Source organism: Maniola hyperantus, chromosome 18, assembly GCF_902806685.2.
Source record: "Maniola hyperantus chromosome 18, iAphHyp1.2, whole genome shotgun sequence".
Classification (NCBI taxonomy): domain Eukaryota; kingdom Metazoa; phylum Arthropoda; class Insecta; order Lepidoptera; family Nymphalidae; genus Maniola; species Maniola hyperantus.
The window spans coordinates 5,340,794-5,358,811 of NC_048553.1; the positions used below are offsets into that span (position 1 = coordinate 5,340,794).

The 18,018-nt window shown below is 38.1% G+C and overlaps 1 protein-coding gene across 5 annotated transcripts in view; it reads left to right on the plus strand.

Annotated features, from left to right (window-relative positions):
* The window catches only part of alt (aluminum tubes), a 28,728-nt gene that overhangs the window by 3,000 nt on the left and 7,710 nt on the right, over positions 1 to 18,018 (plus strand). For 3 of the 5 annotated variants that reach the window (XM_034977839.2, XM_069504785.1, XM_034977840.2), the window contains exons 4-18: positions 269 to 442; positions 1,836 to 2,013; positions 2,870 to 3,067; positions 7,081 to 7,226; positions 7,722 to 7,834; positions 8,931 to 9,051; positions 9,656 to 9,736; positions 10,176 to 10,289; positions 11,631 to 11,736; positions 12,257 to 12,363; positions 13,127 to 13,258; positions 14,064 to 14,204; positions 15,124 to 15,228; positions 16,320 to 16,904; positions 17,452 to 17,568. In XM_034977839.2, coding sequence (XP_034833730.1) covers positions 269 to 442; positions 1,836 to 2,013; positions 2,870 to 3,067; positions 7,081 to 7,226; positions 7,722 to 7,834; positions 8,931 to 9,051; positions 9,656 to 9,736; positions 10,176 to 10,289; positions 11,631 to 11,736; positions 12,257 to 12,363; positions 13,127 to 13,258; positions 14,064 to 14,204; positions 15,124 to 15,228; positions 16,320 to 16,904; positions 17,452 to 17,568 — 2,418 coding nt within the window. The remainder of the gene's footprint in view (positions 1 to 268; positions 443 to 1,835; positions 2,014 to 2,869; positions 3,068 to 7,080; positions 7,227 to 7,721; positions 7,835 to 8,930; positions 9,052 to 9,655; positions 9,737 to 10,175; positions 10,290 to 11,630; positions 11,737 to 12,256; positions 12,364 to 13,126; positions 13,259 to 14,063; positions 14,205 to 15,123; positions 15,229 to 16,319; positions 16,905 to 17,451; positions 17,569 to 18,018) is intronic. The other 2 variants (XM_069504786.1, XM_069504787.1) reach the window with 2 other exon arrangements.

Genomic DNA, 18,018 nt, shown 5'->3' on the forward strand with positions numbered 1-18,018 from the left:
CTTTGAGAAATACGAATAAGTTATGAAGTAAACAGAATACAATCCAATGAGCAAGCCAGATCAATGTAAAATCAAAAATTAGAAAGGAGCACCAAAAGACAAGATGACCGCACTGCATGAGAGATAAAATTGTCATTTTGGGTGCAAAGTGATCTTCCGCCCTGTGTCCAATGATATGTGGTTTCTGACTTCCCTATTAGCTCGTCTCGATGAACAGGGTATCGGTAGAAGAGACACTATCTATGGTAGAATATTCCTCTGTATGCAGATTCGCAAACGCGGCAAAGATCCTAAAATAAAGCCGATTTTAATAAATAAAGAGGATCCGAGCTGTATTAGCGATCCGAGCGCGGCGGCCACACCCAACGCGGACGTCTCTAACCACTTTGAGGAAATGCATCCCAAGGATGAGTTGGAGTTGTTGCAATCGTCATTAGAAAAAGTGAGTTCCTTGTTCCCATCCTGAGATCCCATCTGTGTTGCCAAAAATAATTTGTTAACATTTGTTATGTAACATTTTTACAATAGATATTCACTTAACACATTAAATACTAAAATGATTTACACTACCTACTTCTTAAACGTACATATTATTCTATATTGAATAATATAAATGCGAAAGTGTGTCTGCCTGTCTGTTAGCTTGTCGCAGTTCATCTATTTCACCTGTTTTGGCGAAGATAGCTTTCATCCCGGATATGAACATAGACCACTTTTTGTTATGGAAAAAAAAAGTTTCCATATGATTTTTAAAAACCAGTCAAGTGCGAGTCGACTCGCTCTTTAAGGGTTCCGTACATAACCATAAACATCATATTTTAGGTGTAAGAAATATTTCAATTCTGAGCAACAAACCGGCAAAGAAAAACCATTTTCCCTTTGCTTACAGGAGCCTAAAAATCTAAATCACGCAGGCGAAGTCGCGGGCATCATGTACTACGTTTGTAAATAAAACAGATATTTGCAAACAATAACAAACTAAATACTAAAATTATTTAGTTAACAAGCCTCTAAAACATTTTTTTAATACTTACGAACTGTACATAAAGTTTAGAAGGATTCTTTTAATTATTAAAACGGAAAGTTGGCAACACCTTCCTAACTCATTTTTATGTGAGATATCTTAGACTAGAGTTACTTTTTTTTCTAGTGAATGTAATGTTCTGTTATTTTTTTGTTTTAACTATCCTAGGATGAAATGGTAAATTTTGCTAAGAATGTTGAGTTTAAAAAACATTGATATCAAGTTTGAGATGAGTGCATGCATGAATGGTATTTAATCATGCATTTTACGGTGTTAGCCTTATTTGCTTCTTAGAATAATGTGAAACAGCACAGGTTTTGCAACAACCGCTTTGATTCTCTGAATAAAATCTCTGTATTGCTTAATTTTGGAACTCTTGGCTGTAACATAAAATGTACATGCAAGTTTTTTTTATGTTTATTAGTTTTATGCACCTAAGCAATGTTACTAATTTATTTTATATTAATTAATTTCTAAGAGCCTGATTTTAGTTTGGTATACCTATAGCGAACCTAGAATGGCAACCTATGACCTGGGCTTAATATTGTAATATTAGTAGCTTTAGTTATTCATTTACATATTATGTGTTTCATTTGTATAATGATCTCCCTATATGTATAAATCGGACCCTTACTTTTCTAGCCGTTAAAATTTTGCTTTTCTGTAGAATTTCTTTTAGTTAATGTTGAAAATTAGTATTAATATTTTTTAAACGTTGAGCTAGTCTTATTGTTATTTCGTTTATTTTAAATTGCAACTAGAAAAAATTGCTAATCATAATTGAACTCTATTGCAATTTCTTAAACTTTAGGTATCAGAGAAAAAAGAAGAGAAAAAAGAAGAAATCGTAGAGAAAAAGGAAGGTAAAGCATCGAAGCAATCAAAAGGCGCCAAGGCTACACCGAAACAAAGCCCGCCAGAGCCAGCCAAAGAGGAACCTATTTCTGAAAAACAAATTTCTAACGAGGCACCTCTTGAACAACGCAAAGGTTTGCTTATTTGTATGATCTATACTAATCCATACAAATTTTTAAAGAGTTAAAGTTTGTAAGTTTGTAATTTTGTTTGTAGGGGGTAATTTCTGGAACTACTGAACCGATTTTGAAAATTCTTTCACATAGGCTATATTTTATTTTCAAGAATTAGAGTTCCCTACAAAAATTGTAATAAGCTTCCCGTGCGAAGCTGGGGCGGGTCACTAGTATTATTATAAAGAAAGAGTGCGAATTTTGTGTTTATGTCAACCTCCATAAAAACCCTTAATCTCTGGAACCACTGCTGCTGAAAATTTTTTTCACCATTTAAAAGATATATTATTCCATATATTCTAGATAGACATAGGCTAAATATTGTGTATGTATGTATGACCCAGGCGACGTCGGGGCGGATCGCAAGTATATGATAATATATTGTGTTGATAATTACATTTATGTAAAAAGATTATTTTGTATATTCTTCTATTCAAAGTATAAAAAAACAGATCAAGTGCGAGTCGGACTTGGAAACGAAAGGCTCCGTATAATCGTACTAGGAGGATTATGTACTACTATGTACTTTTATTTTATTTTTAATTTGCATTGTGGCTATTTTGAAATTTGCCATTTTGTTTTTTTTTAATTATTTGATGTAGCGGCACTAGAAATACACTGTGAAATCGTCGTGCTGATCATAGGCCTTGGTCAAATAGCGCCATTACACTCGATCCTCAGCCTTCCTCATTTAGTCAACTTCCCGCCACCTTCTTTATATTGTTGGTCTATCTTACTGGAGAGTGACCCATACTACATGGCCTGTCCACTATCACTTCAACTTGCTAATGGGTTAAACTAGATTTTACAACTCCAGTTAAAAAGGTTGAGAAGAAGGTAGTATCGGAGGCGGTGGAAGTCGCCGACGAAGTGGTGCCGCCGCTGAACGCGCCGCAGCCGAGCGATTTAACCACGGACAAGCTACTGCAACAGGTGCGGACGCCCGCGCCCGCCCCCTCGCCGCCCGCCAAGTCCAAGAAGAAGAAGACCGACCAAGACATGCTCGCGCTAATGGGTGAGTAGCTTCACTTAATATAGTCATGCTGTGGTGCCTGGTGCACTTCGACCGCCAAATTCTTTTTCCATGAACCGGCTCTCTTTGGCGGTGTTCCCACTAAATTACAACATGAAGTTATTCAAGGAGCGGATCAACAAATTCCTGAACGACCCGCAACCCATTGGCGGTTCCTCTGATGCTGTAGATAATTAATGTTCATGGGCGGCGCGGTAATCACTTAACATCAGGTGACCCGCCAGCTCGTTTGCTCGCTATTTTTATTTAAAAAAAATTAGCGCTGATGAGGCTACTCACCCCGAGTAGCTTCATCCACAATGGTCTGTCCGGTCCAACCGTGGTCAGCCAAGCAAGCTGACCACGGGCAAGTTTCTGCGACAGGCGTTGACACTTTGCAACTGTTCTGGCAGGTACTTGCGTGTGCTTTACGTCTAAGGGCGTTTGTGCACTCACCCGTATTTGGTGCGTATTCGTGATTCTTCGAAGTGGCTGTCATATAATGTACGTACATTCGATTCGTATTATTTTCACGGATCCGTAAAATCACGGATGAATGCACAAACGCCCTCAGTCTCTGCACCTCAAAAATGAAGTGGTAGATTATTGCAAAACAACAATTTTAATCGTAAGACACTCAATTTTTTTTAATATTCAGGCCAATCAATTGTATATTATTTGCTTAGAAGAAGAACCCCCAGTGACTCAGTGCCAAAACCGTGCATTTGCTGCTGTGTTGTTTAATTTAATTTTAATAACACAATCACTTTTGTGTGGGATTTGGGACACCTTTTGTACATTAAATAAGTATTTATATATGTAAATACCTACGTTATGTATATAATATAACTTATATAACGTAGGTTTATAGGTAGGTAGGTATATATTTCAGTATTTGGCCAATAAACATTATCTACTAATTTGGCTTATCGTCGTTTTGCACGTTTTTTCTATAAAAATAATAACTTACTTTAAAAGGCTGTACGAAACCGATATACATTCATTTTAAATAAGTAGTATGTAACATAGCCTAGTCGGTCGAGTTATTATCTGAGTTGCTAATGCCTTTACAAACGGAGACTGCACTGTAAATAGCGCAAGCCGCACAAATGATAACGGCCTAAAGCTAATTTGAAACAGGATAAGTTACTAAAATTGTGCTTATGTTTGTTATAAGTTTCCTTTACCTAATACTTTACATAATATTGTAAGATAATGTGGTTAACTCCGTTTTTCACAATCTCTAAACTAAAATGACAGGTCAAATTGTATTTCCCTATCCCCTATCCCTTTCATAGTGCTCCCTGCAGAAAAAGATAGCACTAGATTTAGACCTCTCAATTTAGTTTAAGAGATTGGTTACAATAGAATTAATTTCAATCTCAAAACTAAATTATCAGGTCTTAATCTTGTGCTACCCTTGTTCGCAGTTCGAAAGGGATAACATTACATTTAGAAGACCTTTCATTTTAGTTTAGTTTAGAGATTGTGTACAACAGAATTTGCCACAATAATAACTTGTCGATTGACTTCATCCACTATTAATTTGTAATTCAATCTGCATATATAAATCAAAAAGCTGACTGATTGACTGACTGATCTATTAACGCACAGCTCAAGCCACTGGACGGATCGGGCCGAAATTTGGCATACTATTATGACGTAGGTATCCGCTAAGAAAGGATTTTGAAAATTCAACCCCTGAGGGTGTAAAACAGGGGTTTGAAATTTGTGTTGTCCACGCGAACGAAGTCGCGGACATAAGCTGGTGTTATATAAAAAGTTGACTTGGCAATACCAATATTATTTAGTAATAGTAACCATGTTATGCATGGTGGATATAGTAATTGAAGTTGTAAATATTTACAAAAAGTCTACAGACGTAGTTTGTGTGAATTACAAGTTACATCATAATTCGTCTCATGTTTAAAGAGTAATTTATTTCTATATTATGTTTTTTTTATATATTAGTATATACGTCTACGTATAAACTTTATATACGTCTGGCCACCAGAAAGTCGACGACGATGAATTAATTGATCACGCGTATAAGAATAAGTTAGAAAATAGCAAAACTGCATTAGTCTACCTTAACTTCTTAAAAGGCCCATTTGGACGATTCGATAAGATAATATTCAAATTTTTAACATTGAAAGCTTATTCGTTTAAAACATCTTATACCTATTTGAATTCCATTCAATACCAAACGTGGGAAGTAATCTATTACCCTGTCCGAATGCTAACTGCCAGCCACGCTCCTTTCCAAAAAGAATTCGGTGCATTCTCATTCAACCTCGAGTTCTTATAGAAAAACTTCAGCTGACCTGTTTCCAAATATAAATTTTGGAAATTTGTGGTTTTCATGCAGTTTCGAAAATTATAATTTAGGGCTTAAGCAGATTATGATGTTTTTAGGATCAGCGATCGGCAATTTAGTTGCTTTTCGGAATCTTGATGCTGCAATAGAACGGTCCACTACGACCGCACACATATTCAATCTCTAGTCGCTGCGATTTTATTTATTATTTCAATACAGCGATTGACCGCAGAAAGTCGTCAAAACGCGATGCAGCCGCGAAATCGGTGATCGCTGATGCTACAAGCGTCGTGTCTGCTGTGGCCCTTAATTGTTTTCCGCGAAAAATAGATAAGATAACATGCGTAATTAATTACATGCAGTGCATGCATGACGGGTATCATTCAAAATGCAAGTCTGCAGGGCACTTGAGTTCAGTGGACTTTGATCCTTTGTAATGCCCCACAGCTTTGCTTCGCGACTCGTGCGCCGCTTATTTATTTATTTATTATTTTAAGATTTTTCTGAACTTGATGGTTGAACCATTATTTGGTATCAAAACTAAAAACCTAAGAGGAGAAAAACAATTGTTTCTAATTTTATATTTCATGAAAACTATGTTAAAATATAAATAAATAAGTACAATTTTACGTTTATTCGTTGTGATACAAACAAAATAATTAATGTTATTGAAATCTGTCTACGATAAGTATATAATTGAACAATCAAATAGATTTATTTTATTTGTTATCATATCCAGATTTTAATCAACTGTACCTACCTAATTAGTTAATTGGCTGTGAATGATAATAATTATTACAGATAAAAGGTATTTAAATCAGACACCTCGTTGTATTTGACTAAAATAGCCCACGCCCAACACCATGCCACACCCATAAATTGACACCAAACACACATGCCGACAGGCATGCGCGTAGTGACACAGACTACATGCTACACTACTGGCGCGGTGTTTATGGACCTTTGAACTTTTATTACACCTAGCAGCATGCTTCAAAACATGGCGACCCATTACCATTATATATAATATCTGTCCCGGCTTTACTCAGGTGTTTAGTCGACGTTAGCCCGACTAGTTTCGAACCCATCCGGGGTCCTTTTTCAAGGGATCAGTTCGCGCACGCGCCGCGGTTGTCACAACCGTCGGGCTAACGTCGACTAAACACGTGAGTAAAGCCGGGACAGATATTATATATAATGGAATTCACTCACGATAGTTTAAACGCTAAAAAAGACCCATTACCAATCTATAAGAGTCGTGAGTAAGGCTTAGAACAAACTACGCAACTCAAAAGTGATGAAATCGCAACTCGAAATTATTTTCAGTTTCCTGCCTATATTGTCTTATATAAAACCACACGTGGTAATTAGTTTAAGACGCGTTTGAAACGCATTAGTTGTATGCAAACCGACTTGCGGAAAATTAAGTGAAGCTATCATCGGCAGTTGATACTTCTGCCAATGTAATGATGTATAACCTACACATCGTTCTTCGTTTATATTTCTTCTTCAATAATATCCTCGTCACTAGAACAATATGTCTGCTTTCAAGAAAACTATGTAGATAAGATTTATTCTGAGAGTTTCAGATTGATTGCGCCGTGTATCGATGACGGTTTCAAACTTTTTATATCTGTGTTTCGTTGCAGTTGCGTTGCGCCGTTTGTTCTGGGCCAAATTGTTATTATTTGTTCTGCAGGCGGGGAAGGCGGCGGCGTGGCCGTGAGCGAGCTGGTGCGCGTGGTGCGCCAGGCGACGCTGTCGCGCGACGAGATACAGATTCTGACGGACGCGCTGCTCAACAAGCACCACGACCCTCTACCGGCGCACTCGGAGTGGACCGAGGTACATTCATATGTAGAATTCTTTGATTTTTCAGGATAAAAAGTAGCCTATGTCACTCTCCAAGGTTTTCAACTATTGCCATGCAAAAATTACGTTGATCTGTTGTGACATGATTGAAGGACAAACCAATAAACCAACGAATAAACACACTTTCGCATGTATAATATGAGTGGTGATATGAATTAGAATATGTAAAATATGAACTAGAATGTAGAAAATTCATATGTAAAATATGTACCGGCCGTCTGCGACTTCGCTCGGCGAAAATATAAATCCTCGTTATTCTTATAAAAATTCGACCTTAATCTTTTCTTAAATGAGAAACAAGCTACGTTGCGCTGGGGAGCGCACTAGGCCTTCTTCTCATAATGAACTTCAAATACACAAATAATAGTACGCAAGGTCTTCGTTTGGGAATCACTAATGCAATTTCAGCCTCATTACTCAATGGTAAAAATACAAAAAAAAACTTACAAAATGTCATATTTTTTACAGGGCCCCAATGATCCGATGCAAAAGTTGAAAAAACAACTAGCTGACAAGGAAAAAGCCCTAGCAGATGAACTAGAGGCATCTAAAGCTGTGAAAGCTAAAGTTCAAGAGCTCCGGTAAGTACAATTATTTTTTTATACTTCCATCTAAGCTTAAAGCAATATTACTTGACGGATGAAAAGTACTTAAGTAAGAGTGGAAAAGTGAGTCCACCCATGTACCAGATGTATGAGACAGGCTATGCAGGCATAATATTATGCTTGATAACCTAAACTAGATGATGCTTGCTTCGTCGTTTGTGTAAGTTACAGTTTGGGAACTGTTGTATTTTCCAAAGTAACCTATACAGCTCTCTATGCGATGTAAGCTATCTCTGTACAAAAATTTCGTTAAAATTGGCTACGCAGATGAGCGCTTATAATCATGGGAGAACTCTTTGATGTGAGCTATCTTACTACTAAATTTCGTCAAAATGGTTTTAATGACTGGGCTTTGAAAAGCTAGCAGTAAATATTTAGTAATTAATGATGGCAGATGATTATTGCAGTTGCTACTATATAATTTAGTCTTTCAAGTAGTCCATCCATTAAATATTTTTCTAGTTTTTTAAGTTATAGTTATTATTATCGCTTTTGTACATAGTACAATTGCGTTTCAAAAAATCAGATTAGCTCGCTTCCATCTATTGCTAACTTGTCATAACTCACGTACCTTTTTAATATTAATATACTCTGCAAAAATTACAGTCGGAAGCGCAAAGTAAAGTAAAGCAGCGACATCTATCGTCGCGAGTTGTCAACTCTTGTTTATGACATGTACCTTTAAATAGATCGACTGTTTAAACTTTAAATTCGTTAGCTTTGGAGTAAGAGTTTGTATGTTATGGTAGTTGATTGGAGGAGATTTGTTGAACTTTGTGGATAATTCTGTTGTACATAATTTCTAAACGAAACTAAGTTGATATGTTTAAATAGAGAGCATTATGAAAGACATAGCAACACATTTAGTAGTAGACAATAAGTAACGTATGTCTGACCCCGGGATGCAAGCTATATCTCTCAACTTACATATCGTCGTTTATATTCTAACACCGCGTAATTTAGCCAAAACTAGCAACTTTACAGGAGAGCGAAAAAGCTTCCTGTTTCCAGAGGTTTAAACCTCTGGAAACAGGAAGCATGTTTGCGACGCTGACGATTGTGGTTTGCGCAGCGCGAGCCTGAACGCAGAGCGCGCGGGCGCGGCAGCAGCGCGCGCGGAGCTGCACACGCAGCAGACGCGGCTGCAGCGCCTGCTGGAGGAGCACCACGTGCTTGTGCAGGAAAAGAACACGGTAACTATACCCTTACCTACATCAGCATCTTCAATCACGAAACATCTTCTTCATGATGTTATCAGCAACTCTTTCATCAGCAGGTCGATTCCGGAAAACCTGTATCAACCATTATTACAATCGCAATTGTTGTGATTGGCTGAATTTATGGTATTCTTATTGCAACAATGTATTGTAGCCAATAGTAAGCGAGCGTCAACCAATCAGACGTAATTGCAATCGTGACGTTGTAGCAATCGAGCCAGTAGCCACAGATGTCATGTTTAAACATTTGACGTGCCTTTTAGGGTTCCGTATCCGAAGGTTGCTAACTGCCAACGGGACTCTATTGCTAAACCTCCACTCTCCGTCCGTCCGTCCATCGGATCTGTTATTCAGCGGGCTGTATCTCGTGCACCGTAACAAATAAATTTAAGTTAAATAGTCACAAAATATGTATTTCTGTTGCCGCTATAACAATCAAATCAAAAAATCGAAATTAAAAAATGTTATTTCTTGTACGATAGTACGGAACGCTTCGTGTGCGAGTCCAACTCACACTTGACCTATTTTTTAGTTAAATCTTATGTCAAAAATATTGTTGCAATGATAATTTTTTTTTCAGCTTCTAGGACAAATGAGTGAAAGTGAAGCTCAAGTTTCGCGAATGCAAAATATGGAGTTACTTATCCAAAGGTTTACTGAGGTGAGATGTCTTTACCTTTAATTTGTTTGTACGTTATTTTTTTATGGTTTAAATGTAGGAATCAAGTGAAATTTAAGATTTTAAAAATAAGTTCGCTATCTTGAATTAGGTATTCAGCACCCCGATAAACCTCGGAAATGACACCCATATTGATTTCTATAATTAAATTAAAGGCCGGCGGCTTTTTTGCAATGTTATTAGGCCGCCGATATAGGTTTCTATCTTATGTTGCGTGGCGCATAATTACAGTAACTAGAAATAAAATTAGAAAGATTTTTATTCTAATGAACTTTTACAAGTGCTTTTGAATCGTCAAATGAATCTACCACTAGTCCAAAATGCTCTTCTTACTGAGAAGAACCTGCAAAAACTCGGCGGTTGCTCTTTGTAAAACTTTGATTTATATAAAAATTAACATAAAATTGAATGTATGCTCCAGTCGGAAGTGGCCTTGCGCGCGGAGCTGACGGCGCGCGCGCTGGAGGCAGGACAGGCGCGCGAGGATGCCATGCTGGCGCATCAGCACGCCGCCGACCTGGCGCAGCAGCTGCAGGTCAGTAATATCGAATGATGAGTCAGTGAAGAAGACTTCAGCGGTGTTCCCCGCGTGGCAGTGGTTCGTGCGCGCTGGGTGGTTGTGGTGCAGGTCGCTTGTGTGCCGCTGCGGGAGCCACCACCCGCTTCTCTATGAATGGATAACCGGTGCAGTCCGAACAGCCTACACATGGGAAGCTCCACGTCACTGTATTTAATTATATATATACAGGGTTACAGGAAAATAGGACACGATCCCGTTAAGGGGTTATAGTACAGGACATTAGCTATCAAACGACCCCTAAAGTTCTTATGCGAAAGTGTATCGTTTTCGAGTTATTCGTTTTTTTATTTTTTTCTAGGTAAAGGGCTGTTTGCCACTTTAAAAATTAATAAAAAAAAGGAACAATGTATTTCATCAGATTTTTTTTTATTTCTTGCTAGTACATATCCTTGTTAATAATAAACAGTTATAAAACAAGAAAAATCTTCAAGCATTTTAAAATTACAGCCCAAAAACTGTACAAGTTTTCGATTTTTAAATTTAACTCTTTGAATAACTTGCAAATTTTCAGTAAAAATTACTATGGCATTTATCCTGCGGATTATTTTAAAAACATCTACGTTTCATTAGCTATCCATTGGTACAAAAAAATTACAAAAAAAGTCATAAGATCAAGAAAAAATTACACAACAAAGAAACCAGGTAGAAAATGTGAAAACATGTCCTGTACTATAACCCCTTAACGGGATCGTGTCCTATTTTCCTGTAACCCTGTATAATATATAATATATATAATTAGTACACCTCTTCCAAATTCTTTAGCTTTTATTATATCCTCTACCCTAAGGTTGCCTGGAAGAGATCGCTATTTTAGCAATAAGGCCGTGCAAACATCTTTGTTATATTTCTATTGTTTTGGTTTTGGTGTACAATAAGGAATATTTTACTTTACTTAACTCCTTGGCAATTGTACGAGAGTACGTCACAGAGGGGCGCGGAAACATCTCAAAATGCGACTTGATGAAATATGAAAAAAAATTACACCAAATTGAGACCATCCTCCTTTTTTGAAGTCTGTTAAAAATGTTTGTGAAAAAAGGTGTTATTTGGGGGCGCCAAAGTTAATCTCGTAATCTCAAATTTTGTAAAAATCGGTTAAACGGATGGGCCGTGAAAAACTAGCAGACAGACACTTTCGCATTTGTAATATATTAGTATGGGTTTTATCTGGTTATAATTTCACGGGGCACCATTTCAGTTGTTCTCCTAGAGCTTGGTGAGCTTGTTTGTGCCGGCGCTATATATTCAAAGCGGCCAAAAAGATTAGTGGTTTAATAGAGAGTTGTTTGCGTGCAGGAGGCGAACCTCGCGTTCGCGGACGTGGAGCAGCAGCGCCAGTTCGCCGTGCACGCCGAGCAGCTCGCGCAGCAGGAGCTGCGCCAGGTGCAGGCGCGCCTCGCAGGTGCGTACAGCGAGACACGTCGCCCAGCTCGAGTGGCAAGTGACCACATAGCTCGAAAAACCAAAGGATCACGCCATGTATTCGCTCAGGCTGAGAACTTAAAAGTTTAAACGAGACAGATATAAATCTGTCTCGTTTTATCTCTCGTCTCAAGTCTGAGCAAAGTTAAAGTCAAAGCTCTATAAATCTCGGCCTTGATTGGCGTACGATTTCAAGCGAGTAGCTGGGAGCCGCTATATACAAACGGCGCAAGACCGTGTTACAGGGAGACTTACGAGAGACTCCGTCGATCGGTTGAGAAGACAGCGACAAGTGTTTTTCAAATTCTATCCATTTCAAAATGCTAACCATCTATATGGATATTTTCATATCATCATCATCATCATCATCAATCCATCGCTGGGCTACTACTGAGCATGGTCTCCTCTCAGAATGAGAAGTCGGTACCGGGAACCTTCTTTATGTACCAACAACCATTCAACAAAAATAATGCACCTAAAAAAAGTTTTCTTCTTTTTAGGGTTGGCTGAACTTCAAAACGATTTGCAACGTCTGACGGCTCGAGCACAGGCAGCCGAAAGTAATGCTGACAAACTTAAGGACGACATGGAAAAACAAAAAGAAGAGGTGAATTGGTATTAAATGATAAATACTTTCTTAGATCACATTACCATGACTACGAATGGGGTATAATTCGAAGACATGAGTTTAATATCGCCATTCCAGATTGCAAACTTCAATCCTGGTAATGTGATTTACCTATTACTCGGTTGGTCGGCCGTCGGTCCCGGTTATCACCAACATCTGATTATAACTGTAAAACCTAAGAATCGAAATCGTGTTCTCTTTGTCTCTGAGACCCACCCCCCAAAGGATCTGAGAACCCACCACATTACTATCCCAAGAGAACTCCTGCCATTATGTGATTAATGGAAAGGAGTCAAGACCCCCAGCAATGAGGAATACGACTATAAAGAAGGCGTATTTCTTTGCACTGAATACACAGCTGATCGAGTCTCCCCCTGTGACATATTTGCAGATCAATGGAGCATGATTGTAAGTCGGTAAAGGATTGTTTTTTGCGTAAAGTAATTTTAATTATTGTAATTACTTTTAAATGACTTTTAAATTAGTGTAACTGTCCATTGCTAATTCTGTTGTACACAATTTCAACACTGTAAACACACACACATACACATTAAACTTAATTGACAGGTCTAAATTTAGTGCTATCCTTTTCTGCAGGGAGCATTATGAAAGGGATAGCAATATATTGAGACCTGTCATTTTAGTTTAGTTTAGAAATTGTGTCAACAAAATTGGCCGAAATGTCCATACTGATTAAATAAATAAAATAATTTATACATTGGGTTCCTATTTGCTTTTACAGTTAACGAAAGAGATCAAATCCCTCCAAGAACAGTTGGCTTTGCGCGAGACTGAGCTCGCTGAACTGAAGCAGTTGAAGGCTGCGCCCGCGCAAAACGGACTGCCTCCGACTAACGTTAATGAGGCACAAAAGGTATTTATTCTACTTTTTTGTCATTTCAAACGATATTCTCAATTTCGTTTGAAACACTATATTATATCTTTACATACAAATTTTAACTGACTTGTCCCTTACTGCCATATCTAGACATCAATCGAACATGATAACAGGGCTTTTTTTGTTTTTTGTTATAAGAATATTAGCCATGTTAATCATGATTAATATTCCCCTTTCCCCTCCAACTAAGCGTAAAGCTTGTGCTAGCGGTGGGTACGACAGTAGAGCAACGGGTGGCGTGAACCGGCGCCGACCTTTCTAATTTCAGACTGTTCCTCAACCATTGAACTTATTTGGGCTGGTTTCCGCACTTAAACGTTTCAATCTGTTGTGTGTGCATTGCTCTTTTCCGCCGAAGTCTTCACTTCAGCCAAGCACGCTCCAGAAGCCGAGTAGACCGCCCAGGTTACTGAGGGCTTCATGGAGTGAGGGTGAGGATCCCAAATAGCGCTCGCGTTGTTCTGCTACGCCCGTGCACTCTAGCAGTACGCGCGTCAGTGTTTCATCGACCTCCATACAGGCCCTGCACAGAGGACTGTCGGTGACACTTATACTGAAAAGGTGTTTGTTTAGTTGGCTGTGCCCTGTCATGAGTTCCACCACCTTCCAAAGTTTGCCTCTGGCTAGGCAGAGTAGTTTGTTAGTTTGTTGTTAGTCTATGTTAGGGAAAGCCTCTTTGGCTTGCCTGTAGTCGGTTGTACTATAATTAGGGATGCTCTTTAAGTGTTAGAACCGTTGAACTATTGAGTCACCGTGTTTAATCATGATGATGATAATCCAGGCGGCGGAGCTGGCTAAGGTGGAGAGCACAGTGGAGGCGCTACGAAGCGAGCTGGTGTCCGCGCAGGAGAGCATGGCTGAGCAGAAGCGGCAGGTGGCCAGTCTGCAGGACCAACTTGCGCAATACCGGGACAAGAACAACGTGAGTGGTTTCCTTTGCAATGACTCATTTTATCATTCTTCTTAGGGTTCCATATATCCAGAGAAAAAGGAAAGCTTATCGACAACAAAGTGATCTACTTCGTTGTCAGTCTGTCTGTTGTGTCCGTCAAGGGAATCACATAAATAAATAATACATATAACGGCTTTTTAACAATTGAAATGTCAACATTTATCTGTAGTGTATTTGCATGGTTTTCATTTTAAAAAAATTGCACTTACAAGTTTCAATAACAAGGTTCAGAGATGTCAAGGACGTAGATTTTCTTGAGACCGTTTACTACAGTGCGACAAGGCTCTTTTGGCGCTCGTGGCTAAAATCGGAACTAACGCCGCCATCTTGTGAAGGTCACACTGTCCCCTTGCATGCGGTGTTGCTACGTAAGAAATCTGAAATTCACTAGTTTTTTTTTTATATTAGAGCCATTCCATATCCTGATAATAGATACAGCAAAATGTGTCTGCATCTTATAGCTATATAATATTTAGCACTAGGTAAATATAGTATTTGAGCAGATAAGTTGCATGGATACATGATAAGTTGCAAGTCCATGGCCTATAAATGGTTTTTATTATTCTTTCTCGATTTGGAAACAGGGACGGTTTTCCTAAAAAAAAAACTTACTAGATTTTTGACATTGCCCCCCTGTCAAAACATTCAAGTGCCAAAAGAGCCTTGTCGTACTGTATATGTTTGTTTGATGCTTGAGTCAAAGCATTTACTTGACCTGTGATTGATGCGGTTTTATATTTTCCCTTGACGATCAAGTACGAAATTAAAAAACTGGCCAAGTGCAATTCGGGCCTCACTCTTTTAGAGCTTAAAGCTTACATTTTAGGAATTTTACTATTTTTCCTAACAAGTAACTTTCGTCTAACTTATTCTCGCACCTGCCACTCAGGAGTTGCGAACTAAAAACTGGAAAGTAGTGGAGGCGTTACAATCCGCCGAAAAGGCCCTCGCGACCCGCGCGGCGCTCGCGATGCCGGCCCGAGACGCGCTAGCCGTAAGTGCTGTATGATATATCATGTGTACACTCGTACCAAATACTGTATTCGCATTTCAATTATAGAGCTTGTCCAAATGAAAGACATTTCGATAACACTCACATTGTATGAAAAATAAAAACATTTTCAAGTCTAGTTCAAAATGTATGAGATTTGTTTTAAAAAAATAAGTCCTCTTAAGGCCCAAGACAACAGTATGTATGTATATATGTAAGTAGTCAAAATAATGACTGATTTGTGAGTAGCTCACGTCAAACTCATTATTTTGACTAATTTCTTAAACTGGACATTTTCAAGTAAAGATTTTTATATAAGCCTGTGAAGATGATACTGCTAGGGGCTCAATTTGAATGCCATAAGCCTACTTTGTCGTATTAGTGTACAAATTGCGAAAAACCAAATTAAATTTGAATTTCGCGGGCAGACCGTGTCTTCCACCTTAACCCAGAGATTACAGTTGTGTAACATAATACACACGAAAATCTTCTGAGTGACGATATGATATTATTATATATATTCTTTCTAATATCCTTTAAGTGAAGCAAAGTTAAACTATATTAGTCATAATAATTATACACTTACTCATTATTCGCTTGTTTTGAGATTTATATACGGAATTTATAAAGCTGCTCGTATATTTAACAAACCGTTTTACTCTTGTCAAACTGTGTACTACCAAACTTCATTTGGATAAGCTCTTATTTCTTCGGCCGGCTTCGCTTCATAACATATAACACACATTCTGTGTCTAGCACTATCTCCATGAAGAAAATACAATAGTGTAAATGTTTAGTTTTTTATCCAAATTAATTTTGTAACATGGATAATATTCTTTATAAAAAAAAAACCTAATCCCGTTGAACAGAATTTATTAACTCTAATCTTCATGTAGGTAATTTATAAAATAAATGAAAATTTTTTAAAAAAAAACTGTTTTAATCCTCTCAAATAGCAAGTCGCTACTGCTACTTTTGTTTTACTTTTGAGTTGCTCTTACTTATTTGCGTAAAAAATTAGTTTAGAAAAATGCCCCTTCCAAGCATCCTTGTATACATTATGATAGTCAATGACTGGATCATTTTATCAATAGGAGGCTGTAGTCAAAGCTCAGGAACAACACTTCGCAGAAGTAGCGAATGTTCTACGCGCCGTATGTCCCAACGCGGCGCCGAACTCTTCAGCAGGAAAAGAGTGGTTACAAGCCTTTGCTGATAATCTCAAAAAAGAACTTCTGAAAACAGAAACCGAGAAGAAGCAAGTCGAAAAGGATCTCGCATCGAAACTCTCCGAAAAAGAAAATGAAAGAAAACAACTGGAAACTGAAATGCAGAAAAAATTGCAGGAAAAAGAATTGGCTGCTAAAGAAATTGAGAAGAAATTGCAACAACAGATACAAGATAAAGAGTTAGCGAGTAAGAAAATAGAAAATGAACTACTAAAGAAGTTACAAGATGAATTAGATGTAAAGAAACAATCAGAGAGTGAATTACAAAAGAAATTACAAGATGAATTGAGTATGAAGAAAAAACTAGAGAGTGAATTGCAGAAGAAAGAAGTTACAAAAATTGAAGTTGAACAACCAGTAATGGACGACTCACGAGTCAAGGATTTGGAAGTCAAGAACGTACAGCTGCAGGGCCAAGTTGACAAATACAAGAGAATCATTGATGACACTGTAAGTTATGCACTTGTGCACTGTTATCAATTTATGATTCAACACTTTAGGTATTACGTCATATTGATTAGTTATTATTATTGCACTATTACTTTACTATTAGGCAATCTTGGCACTGTAAAACACCTCGATAAAATATGGCGGCCTCAAAACAGCTGTTCTGTTTGGCGGCCAATTTTCGTGAACGTGTGAACGTTAAGTTCCTACAAGTCCGAAAAAAGAGTTTCTCTCAAGTTTCTTCTAAAGAAGTTTTAAATATTGTGATGGTAATTGAGAGGGCCGTAAGTCGGATTTTTTTTAATGTTGCTCTGACGATCTTATCTGGGTTTCATGCTTCTATGCAACATGAAAATTCAGTAAGCCCTGTATTAGTATATTATCTATGATTCAGTGTATAGTTCACAAACAAAATACTAGAACAAAAATTTTAGCGTCGTTCTCTCGAAACTGCTTTTTCTGACTTACTGCCACCTCAATAATCACGGTAAAATTGTGATTTTAAAACATTGTTTTAGCTTCAGTAATACATATAACGTTAAATTGACAGGAGACCGTGTTGAGTCGGCTGCAGCAGAACGTGTCGCGCGAGGAGGCGCGCTGGCAGCAAGAGCTCAGCGACAAGCAGCGCGACCTGGAGGCGCTGCGGCAGCGCACCGTGCAGCAGGTAGCATACGAATATCTTCGTAAAGCTCATTTCACACTGTCGGATCTAAATTATATTATTATAGTCCGGTCTATAATGGTGTTCCCAACATTTGTAACAATTTTTAGCTCTATGCGAATTATTGTAACCTTGAGTGTCTATTTTGATTGGACTGTAATGTGTAACTTTATTATATCGCGTAGTGTGAAATGAGCTTAAGGCTGCTAGGGCTGACGTGCAGTTAGGGCCATAGCAGACACGATGCTTTTAGCAATTAAATGCCCGATCCAGCGATCACGCATTTAATTGCTACAAATGATGTAGATAGAAAGATCTAGTGTAAGACTCTTGTTTTAAAGATACCTGTAGTTAGTTGTCAGGAAATACCAAACCTTAGCTCTGCGTATGAGGAACTAGCTGATGCCCGCGACTTCGTCCGCGTAGAATTTGGTTTTTAAAAATCCCGTGGGA